Genomic DNA, 10892 nt, shown 5'->3' with positions numbered 1-10892 from the left:
ACAGGTTTGTTGACAATAACACCCCTTCCTCCAACACGATCGTTACACCTAGGCTAATGTATAGCTACATTGATAACAAAATTAACCCCAAAACCCTCTTATAATAAAAAATTGCCCTTGAAATCTTTGCGGAACCTTTTAAAAGTCAAATAATCTGAAATCTCCGCCTAAGCAAGCAGTTCAGTTTGGTATAGGTACAGTGGTAGGCGATTATATTATGATTTCAATTTTGATTTATCAAGCTGTTAAACAGTATAAATACAAGTACACATAGAAGTCAAGCTTCTCTTTAGTTACTTGTAAACTTATAATTCGTAAAAAGCTTGTTAACAACCAAAACTTAAATAAAAAGTAGTCTTCATTGTATTGATAAAATCGCCTACCACTGTAGTTAAACTACTTCAAGTTCACGCTAGGCCACAGTAGAGAAGTACTATGAACTTGATTCACAAAGGATGAGACTTCAGAGACGACATTTCTGAATTCACACTGTCTGTTTCCGTAAATTTATAATTCCCTGAAACTGTAAACCTGTTTCTTTCTTTGCTAATAAATCATATAATAAGTAAGTAAAAGCCTTTGATAAGGCTAGAAGACTTAATTTAACCTTGGAATTGTCTCATTTCAGGAGTTAGATCGTCTTTATAGTGGAATCCTTTGGTTTATTCTCGAAATTCATAAATTACAACCTCTGAATTTTTCCCTCTGCAATCTGCGATCTACCAAATCAAAACTTTGTAAGATTAAATTTTTATTCAACTATAATAAATACTGAAGGGGGTGGGGCCGCAGGTTTTACCATCCATCAGGACAAAGACGTTTACTAGCTGGAGTTCTACCCTTCCTTCCCTCACCCTTAGCGGTCAGCAGGACAGATCTGCCTCGAACAGGTCTAGATAGATAGATAGATAGATAGATAAATATTTAGGTAGATAGAGATGGATAGAGATAGTTAGATAGAGAGATATATAGAAAGATATAGAAAGATTAGATAGATAGAAGGATAGAAGGATAGATTGATAGATGGATAGATAGATCGATTGAAAGATAGATCGATAGATAGCTAGATGGCTGGATAGATGGATTGATAAATAGACAGACAGATAGAAAGAAAGATAGATAGATAGAAATCTAGATATATAGATAAAGATAGACAGACAGATCCTCCTCGGACAGGCCTAGATAGATAGATAGATAGATAGATAGATAGATATATTTTCAGAAAGATAGACATATATTTAGAAATATTTACGAAAGAAAGGGTGATGTACATTGCTCACATTAATTATCGTTGAGGATTGATCCAAATGTTAAGATTGATCAAATGATGCAACGATAGATAGATAGATCGATAGTTGAATAAACGATAGATGTACTTAAAAAGAAATGAAAAATGCCACTTCAAAAACGTTTTCCCACTTTTAAAACAAACCATAATAATAATACTTATGGTAAAATATAAAAATATCTTTTCATCCTTTTCAATATTACGTATACTGTCCCTTACCAAGTATTCTCCCCTCCCCCCGCAATTATTAAGAATTTTACGCATTTAAGTATGTAGTGCACTGAACCAAGTATATACACATAAACAATAGATTAATAACAATACGGATATAACACTAGATGTCATCATTTCAAGAATTAGGGGTTTTGCGTTCACAATGACCCTGAGGCATGCCGCGTTCAACCTCAGGATTATTGTGAACGAAAAACCCCTAAATCTTGAAAAGACGACATCTTGTGTTCTATCTTTATTGCTCAGTAATCTATGATATAAACATTGTGAAGAACCCTACAAACAAACACACACACACTTTTAACCATTATACACACACACTTTTAACTATATACTGTTAACCAACTATACACAATAAGGGGACCCCTTCTTTATTAATAATTTTAGTTCAAGATGTTCTGAAAGCCGCCAATTTTTATATATCTTTCTCAACATTTATCGCAAATCATGTCCGCTATAACGCCGGATTTATTTCTAAAAATTAGGCTAAGTTTTGTGATTTAGTTCCATTATTGATTTACCTGTTAGAGGGAGTACCAACATCCTTCATAAACTCAGCATACGGGGTTCTTAACACATTTTATATTTTTCATTTAAGGGGTTAAAAGGGAATAAACGTGTTATTTCAAGTAACTCTCCATGCAAAGAGGGCAATTCCCGATTCACAACGCTACCCTTACAAGCTCTGTCTGATCAAGTATAAATTTGATATTTATAATTTTGAAATATGATTATCTTAAATTGAGGTTTCGCGGGTTTCAACTGTATCGTTGTGAATCGAGCATTGTCATCTTTGCATGGAGGTCACGTACTTGAAATTAAGCTTATAGTCCCTTTAAGAAGATATAGAAATAAAGATATGTAAAGAGGGTTGTGTTAACTCTTCATTGTTGTGTAATTTAAAAAAAAAACCACAATTTGTTTATATTTACAAAGAAAGGCTTTCTTTTAGTGTTCAACAGAAACAAAACTCAAGAACTGAAAAGGGTCAACCCAGACCGAAATATATTTTCAAAACAATAGTGGAACTCTTACCAACTTTATTTACTATTCTCAGAGGTTTGGATCATCATTAACACCAAATTTTAAACGTTTGTAATTTTATTTAACAGTTTAATGAGTTTTTTTTAAGCATACCAATTATCAAACTTCGAAAAATTCTTAAATCTATTAAAATTCAGATGTTTAAAATCAAACTGTCGTTGTAATGGCATGCTCCTCTTATAGTAACGTAAACAGTTCCTTTAAATAGTACTAAAATATTAGAAAATCATTACGTATTTGTAGTTGGTGGAGGTTTCTTGATCTTCCTTCCCATCCTTCCTCCCTTCCTCTTCCATAAACCAGATCTAGGCCGCCTACCCAACCATCTCATTCGGTTAGGAGAACCTTAATATAGAGGTAATTATTTTATTTATTTTCCTTCTCATCCTTCCTCCCTTCCTCTTCCATAAACCAGATCTAGGCCGCCTACCCAACCATCTCATTCGGTTAGGAGAACCTTAATATAGAGGTAATAATTTTATTTATTTTCCTTCTCATCCTTCCTCCCTTCCTCTTTCTTAGACCAGATCTAGGCCACCCACCCAACTATCTTATTCGGTGAGAACCTAGGAAAAAAAGTCAAAAAAAAGGGTCAGTTATTTTTTGAAAGGAGGAGATTAATTTTTCAAGTCTTCAGTAAAAATATTGATTACTTATATCTGTTCAACCTGATGTTACAGGCCTTTGATATTTCAAACTTTAAATGCTGCTAGACTAGAGTAATACAAATTAAATGTCATAAGTAGCAACTGTACAAACACAACTCATAATCCTGAAGATAAACCTGATTTAAAAATTTTAATAAAAATCTAAATATTTGCTTTTTTGATGCGAAAGAACTTTTTTTTCGAGAAAAGTGATCAATTATTTTCTGGAAGAAGTTACCGAGCATTAAAATCACCGACTTTTTGATAATTTAAAAAAAAAATATGACTTGCAGAAAAACATTTCAATCAAAACACCTCAAGACGTGAATTAAATATTCCAGTTATCAAATTTAAAACATTTTTAAGAATTTATTAAAAATCTTCTTCCCAAATATCAATTAATGAATGAGCTAAGGTGATTTCTACATCAGTAATATTGTCCCCTTATTGATGTGCCTCTAATAATATCTATCTATACTATTCTGGGCTAGCGTACATGTACTTTGTGGGTGTGCTTCACAGCTGTTAAAGCTGAGTGGACCCTAGCTTTTATGGGAAATTTTTTAAATTACTGCATGGTGTACTTGAAGTTTCACCCAAACAAATTTTCATTCTGGCTATCGTTCATCCTATAAAAATAATTTGTACTTTTAAAAAAGTTTGAATTGAATTCAGGGTCCAAATCAAAGAAGAGCTTTAGTAGATAGATCGTGGGCCCTGGATTAGGCAGAAATGAGATACTTTTGCCAAAATCTTGTAAACATAACATTGCCTCCCAGAAGTTGGGTAGCATCAAATGTGCATTGTTAAGAAATTACCAAAATGTGGTCTGCCGTTTTTGCTATTGAGAAATTAGTCTAAAATTAAAAGTATTAAATATAACCAAGGTTGTTTGATTTTTTAATATCTCCGACTAATATCTCTAACCCGCCTAACCAGGGTTGGTTGTTTTAAATGGTTGGCCCGAAGTTAATTAACAATACTGAATATAATTGGTTACACATATCAGATATGTTTTTGGATAGGTAAGGAGTTGATTGGAAGGAAGGAAGGAGGGAAGGAAATTGTCAGGTGATCTGTGGCAGGGTGAGATCAGAGGGATTTTTATGTAGAGATAAATTAAAATACAGGGTGTTAATGATGGTAGATACAGAAACAGAAATAAGCTAATAAAGTTTCAGTTATTTTAGCTTTTTATATAAAATTTATTCACACGATATACAGCTAGGTTTTTCGCATTTACACCTCTCATAATTCTCAAGATAAATATTGATTACTCTTTGTTTAAATATTTTTGCAGATTTAGTTTCTTTAAGGTCAATTTCAATTGCATTCCACAATTTAGGAAACATTGCGGACGGAAAGCTGTCTAAAATTTTGTTTAAAACCCGTTCTAATTTATATGATTTTGTTTATTCGGTTCAGCTAATGACTTAAACATATTTTGGAAGGAAGAGGGAAGGTTATCATTAAAGTATCCATGCATAAATGTCAGAACACAAAGTTTTTATGTATCATCAAGATTAAGAACTTTCAGTATAGTTGTGCATCTGAAAAGTAATTCTAACTTCTTAACATTACATTGACAGTCTTTTTAAGAACATCCTTAGCTTAGTTTACAAGAACAACGAAAAAATCATGAAAAAAGGCAAATATTAATTCTATAGAAAAAGAATTTATTAATGCTCACTTAGGTTTTTTTTCTTAATGAAAAAGCAAAACAATCCAATCAAATTCTACATCTGCATTTTGAAGATTTTGTTCTTTAAAAGTGCTTAAAGAACAAATAATTTTGGGCTCTGAATTTCAGTTAATTAAATCAAACCTGTTTTTTTAAGACATCTTACATTAAGAACAGCAGTTCATCTGATAAATATTACAAAATTTGCTGAAGAAAATCATGCTTGAACGGGTATTGAAAACGAATAAGGCTAATCTATATATAAATTTGGCTTGTCTTGGTGTTTGTCTGTTTGGGTGTCTGTTTGTGTCCAATAAACGTCAAAACGGCTGAACCGATCGGGCCCAAATTTTTTGTGGGACATTGGGAAGGTTTATGAATGATAAAAATAAAAAGAATGTGTTTTAAAGGTTTTTAATTTTGTAAAAAAATTCAAATTCTTAAAAATCCGCGAATTTTTTTTTTAAAATCTGTAAAATTTTTTCTTCTTTGTTTTAAAATGTAAACAAAAAGAACATGTTCACAATTTAAATAGAAGATGGGCGTAAAGCGCCCTAAAAGCCTAGTTTATTACAAAAGTCTAATTTATTAAAGATTAAAGAGATCTTCAGTCCTTAATTTAATTAAAGATTATGCTGAGTAGTTCTATTTCTTTTCAAACCTCTTTTTTAAACCTATAGTTTAAGTCTTATACAGTTTAACCCAGTTCTTCGAACACGTCGAAAGAATTTATAAAATGTCATGTTCTTAACTTTCTGATGTTGGAATGCTGCAGATATTTAGTCTTTTTAATTGAATAATGATATGAAGTTTTTAAATGATTACCTCAAAGTCATGGCTATTTTTTTTTTTTTACAATTACTAAGATTTTGGTATGATAATATAAAAACCATTAAAAATTGCCACACTGACATTTTATACATTATTTCGATGTTTCCGAAGTACTGGGTTGAACTAGCGAATTTGTCAGATTATTTCGTAGATTTCTTCCTTGAAGGAAGATGACATTAACTAGTACATTTACCTATTGGCATAGCACGAAGCGGATGAATAGAATTAGCCCCAATAACACACTGGGCTTCCCTAAATAATTTAAACATATGAATGAAAAAATAGCTTTAGACCTGCCATTTCCAAAATGTGGTCTGCCTTTCTTGTGCGTTAAAAATTAACCAGAGATGTAATTTTTTTGGCTAGATTTAATTTGGTTGAATAAAACGAACATTTTAATTTTGAACAAAAGCATTCATATCTCCCTTGAGTAAGCACAAAAAGGGCAGAACACATTTTAGAAATGGCAGAACTAAGGCAATTTTGTAATGATTGTTTCACCATTTATAATTAGGTTGACACATGAATGTAAACTGTTTCAAAGATCAAAGACTTTTGTTATGTCGTCTGATTACTTGTGAATTAATTCCGGTGTCGTGCTTGGAAAGCCTTCCCCCTAGTGTTTCTACACAATTTAAAACAAATATGTTCTACTTTCGTAGTTGGCCATAGAAGATTGGTTCAACGTCAGCCTGTGGACGGGTTACTGCTATACATATACATCCCAGTTCTATTTTGAATTAAGAATCTGGTAAATTATGAATCCAATGAATGAAGAAAAACCCTCTCCGAAAAACCTTCTATGAACTATCGGATAAAATACCTAAAATGATCATCATAGGCAGTGATGGTTAGTTACCAAGCGTTATAATAGGGCATAATAAAAGAGAAAGGTGTTAATTTAAAAAAAAACATATTAAGCTTTGAAATAAAATTAAAACTTTTTCAATAAAAATATAAAAATAATTCATGTATACTGTATAGCAGCCCAGTGCCTAGGATTGATGCACATCCGACATTTCACCTTAGTAGTACGATTTAATAATATTTTCTTTTATAAAACAATAAGCAGTAAGCACTGTCTCAATTACTATTGATGACGCTAACTGGTTTCGTTGAAGCAAACCTATTGTGGATCTATTGCTCCCTTGAGCACTGGACCCACTGGATCAATTTGATCATGTTTTGAAGTGCAACTTCCAAACCGCTGTGCCAAGCATAAGATTTTAATAACCAGATATGCTAAATCAAATGAATTTTCAAAAAATTAATAAATCCTATTGTACCTAAAAATTTAAAATTTTAGTTTCTTTCGCAAATTCCTGGTTTATCTGGATTTAATACCCTAGCTTGATTTAGGTTGAATTTAGATTGATTCAGATTGATTCAGCTTTAATTTGCTTGATTTAGCTCGATTTAAATTGATTTAGCTTGATTTAGCTCGATTTAAATTAATTTAGCTTGATTTAGCTCGTTTTAAATTGATTTAGCTTGATTTAGCGTGTTTTAGCTTAATAAAGCTTGTTCAAATTAGATTAAGGTTTATTTATCTTGATTTCTTCTTCTTATTTCCCTATCTTGATTTATCTAGATTTATCTAGATTTATCTAGATTTATCTTGATTTATCTTGATTTATCTTGATTTATCTTGATTTATCTTGATTTATCTGAATTTATCTCGACCAAGGAGTATGGAATAGAAGGGAGATATAACTGACGCGGTTCGCCCTACCATATGATTATACAGGCTTTGCAGACGGGTACTTCATTTCTATATGAAAAATTCAGAATAGGTTATTGTATACGCAGTTATTGTACATCAGACAAATATTTCTTATACAAATGAAGTACCAGTCTGCAAAGCATGTATAAGCATATGGTAGGGCGAACTGTAGCATACTCCTTTTAGAAAATACACGGGCATATTTTCTCCCATGTTGATTTTCCAAATATAAGTGCGTTTTCAGCTGTTAACCTAAGGAATTTGATTGAGAAGACTTTCCAATTCTGATCCACACTGCAAGTCAGTTCCCGAAACCCGGTGTGGCGTTATTTCTGGGTAAAGTTAAATAATGGTAGTAGATTCTACGCAGCAAATTTTCCGCGGCATCCGGGCATATTTTTGCAGTATATTTTATCTTAACACCATTTCTAAACAATTTTAAATATCAAAACTAATGTCTTGACACTTGCCTATAACTAATAAACTGTTTTGATTGGACAATGAAAAAGATCCGAGTCTCTAATGATTGTTTGATAACTTGAAAGGAAGACGACATTTGAACGGAAAATACATTTTTTGCGTTTTCCCCCTTAAATAATACATTTTATAACTAAGTTGATATTAATGTCTAAAATTGTGTTGAAATGATTAAAACACGAGGGGGTAGGCTCTCCATGCAGAGCAAGGTCTCCAACTCCACGCGCGTTACCGGTTCTTTGTGGTTGACTGTACACATTGAGCTCATATAAACCTAGCTCTATACTTACTGAGGAATAGCGAACTCGAGTTTATCCCAACACTTGATAACTACTCTGTCGCCAACCTGAAAAAAATGCATTTCAAACATGAAATCATACTTTTTAAGAACAATATGCACAAGCATAAGAGATCTAATTTCCTCAATAAAATTGCTGAAAAATATAATTGAATAAAAAAGAAGAAAAATAAGATTGAATTCTTGTATTTTCAGAAAAAAAATTAATGTTACAAAAAATATACCTTTCTGACAATTTTTGCCTCATCCTCGGCATTTTTCATAAAAAACGCCCCCTCACCGGGCCATGCTTCAATCTAATACAAAAAATTATAATCTTAAACGATGTATTGATTTAGTATTAATTTGTTTTGAGATCATTTTATTGTATTTTTACTTGAAGTTATAGGCTTTCAGGACGCCTCTTTTCTATGTAGATTTCGTAGATTTTACAATTCAAATTGTTGACTTTTCAATTTTAGTAAATGTCGACAATTTTTATGAGAACAATTTTTAAATTTTGACCTTCAATTCGGCCATGCGAGTTGCCTTAAAAAAATCACGCAATACCTGACAGAATACAGAATACCTGACATATCACACAATACCTGACAGAATACAGAATACCTGACAAATCACACAATACCTGACAGAATACAGAATACCTGACAAATCACACAATACCTGAGAGAATACAGAATACCAGACAAATCAAACAATACCTGACAGAATACAGAATACCTGTCAAATCACACAATACCTGAGAGAATACAGAATACCTGACAAATCACACAATACCTGACAGAATACAGAATACCTCACAAATCACGCAATACCTGACAGAATACAGAATACCTGTTAACCACGCAATACCTGACAGAATACAGAATACCTGACAAATCACGTAATACTTGACAGAATACAGAATACCTGTTAACCACGCAATACCTGACAGAATACAGAATACCTGACAAATCACGTAATACTTGACAGAATACAGAATACCTTACAAATCACGCAATACCTGACAGAATACAGAATACCTTACAAATCACGCAATACCTGACAGATGGCTGTTCCTATCGGAAGAGCCCCAAGCGGATGCGAGTCTCCTTCTTTAGGTCGAATAGGATTGTCCGGAATATCAGTAAATGTTCGGATTAAATCTCCCTAGTCCAATTCAATCATTTTTATTAAATCCGATATAGGAACTTTAATCCATTTCAATCTATTTTATTTAATCCAATTCAATCTATTTTATTTAATCCGATATCGGAACTTTAATCCAATTCAATCATTTTTATTAAATCCGATATCGGAACTTAAATCCATTTCAATCTATTTTATTTAATCCCATATCGGAACTTTAATCCAATTCAATCTATTTTATTTAATCCGATATCGGAACTTTAATCCAATTCAATCTATTTTATTTAATCCGATATCGGAACTTTAATCCAATTCAATCTATTTTATTTCATCCGATATCGGAACTGTAATCCATTTCAATTTTATTTAATCCGATATCGGTACTTTAATCCATTTCAATCTATTTTATTTAATCCGATATCGGAACTTTAATCCAATTCAATCTATTTTGTAATGGTTAGGTTCTACTTTCGTAGAAGGCCTTAGAAGAATCCTTCATCATCAGCCTATGGACGGGTTACTGCTATACATATACATCCCAGTTCTATTTTGAATTAAGAATCTGGTAAATTATGGATCCAATGAACCAGGCAAGAAAAATTCTCCCAAAAAAACCTTTTTTGAACTATTGGATATAATACCTAAAATGATCATCCGATATCGGAACTTTTGAAATGTTAATCCCTTAAGAAAAGAATAATCTTTTAATCATTTGCCGTTCAATGGATTAAGTAAATTTTATCTGGATCGATGAGAAATTGAGAGAATATATTTACCCGAGAATATATTGAGAGAAAATAAGCTGTTTTTACAACTTCAGTATTGAATAATTATAGCCAGCCCCCCCCCTCCCCCCCCCCAACAAAAAAAATATGAGATGTGAGCCCCAGGTTAGGGGGCCTGTTAAAATGAAGATCAAATGTTAAAGAAAAGTTCCAACCTTAAAAAGCCGAGAGCTTCTAAAAAGAATAAGAAATAGTCTCACGTCAAACTAATGTTAACATAATGACTCAGATCTAAAGATATGAAATGTAAACAAAATATGATGTCTGAATTCCTGTTTCATGTTTTTTGTGGCAATTTGATATCTGAGATGGGTCCCGTATCCTGAAAATATTATCACTTATCTATTTCTTGGAAGAAGGTGTATCCGGCTCAAGGAAACATGAATGATCTAGTACCCTCAGTATAATATAAGCTCACAAACAGATTCAATATTGGATCATTAACATAAAAATAAAATATTCATTTTCATACACTTAAACGTATATACATTATACAATTGTAAGGCCGTCAGTTTTCATAAATATTAAATCCATTTTCCCGATTTTTAAAATCTATTTTTTAATATATTTTACTTATATTTTCTTCTTAAGAGCTTAATTCAAACAAAATACGAACAAGTTCAATTGTTCAAACCAACACTTTTTGTCTGAGAGAAGAGGGATGGGGTTGGGGGCAATGTTACTATTATATTGGGGTTTTAGTTAAGAGGCACAACCCCACCCCCATTCCCCACAACCAGCTGGTCAAACACTCCCCCC

At 32.2% G+C, this 10892-nt stretch overlaps 1 protein-coding gene across 1 annotated transcript in view; it reads right to left on the bottom strand.

The window, feature by feature from the left end:
• Window positions 1-738: 738 nt before the first annotated feature.
• Window positions 739-10892, bottom strand: part of LOC111700777 (39S ribosomal protein L2, mitochondrial-like) — a 17273-nt gene continuing 7119 nt past the window's right edge. The window contains 9 exon segments of the mRNA XM_023471815.1: window positions 739-892; window positions 2041-2088; window positions 2797-2909; window positions 2911-3020; window positions 5916-5974; window positions 8213-8268; window positions 8445-8516; window positions 9262-9369; window positions 10406-10471. Coding sequence (XP_023327583.1) covers window positions 796-892; window positions 2041-2088; window positions 2797-2909; window positions 2911-3020; window positions 5916-5974; window positions 8213-8268; window positions 8445-8516; window positions 9262-9369; window positions 10406-10471 — 729 coding nt within the window. The 3' untranslated portion in view covers window positions 739-795.

Source organism: Eurytemora carolleeae, unplaced genomic scaffold (assembly GCF_000591075.1).
Source record: "Eurytemora carolleeae unplaced genomic scaffold, Eaff_2.0 scaffold169, whole genome shotgun sequence".
NCBI lineage: Eukaryota > Metazoa > Arthropoda > Copepoda > Calanoida > Temoridae > Eurytemora > Eurytemora carolleeae.
The sequence above is the reverse complement of the archived record's forward strand: the minus strand, read 5'-3'. Positions and strand labels throughout refer to the sequence as shown.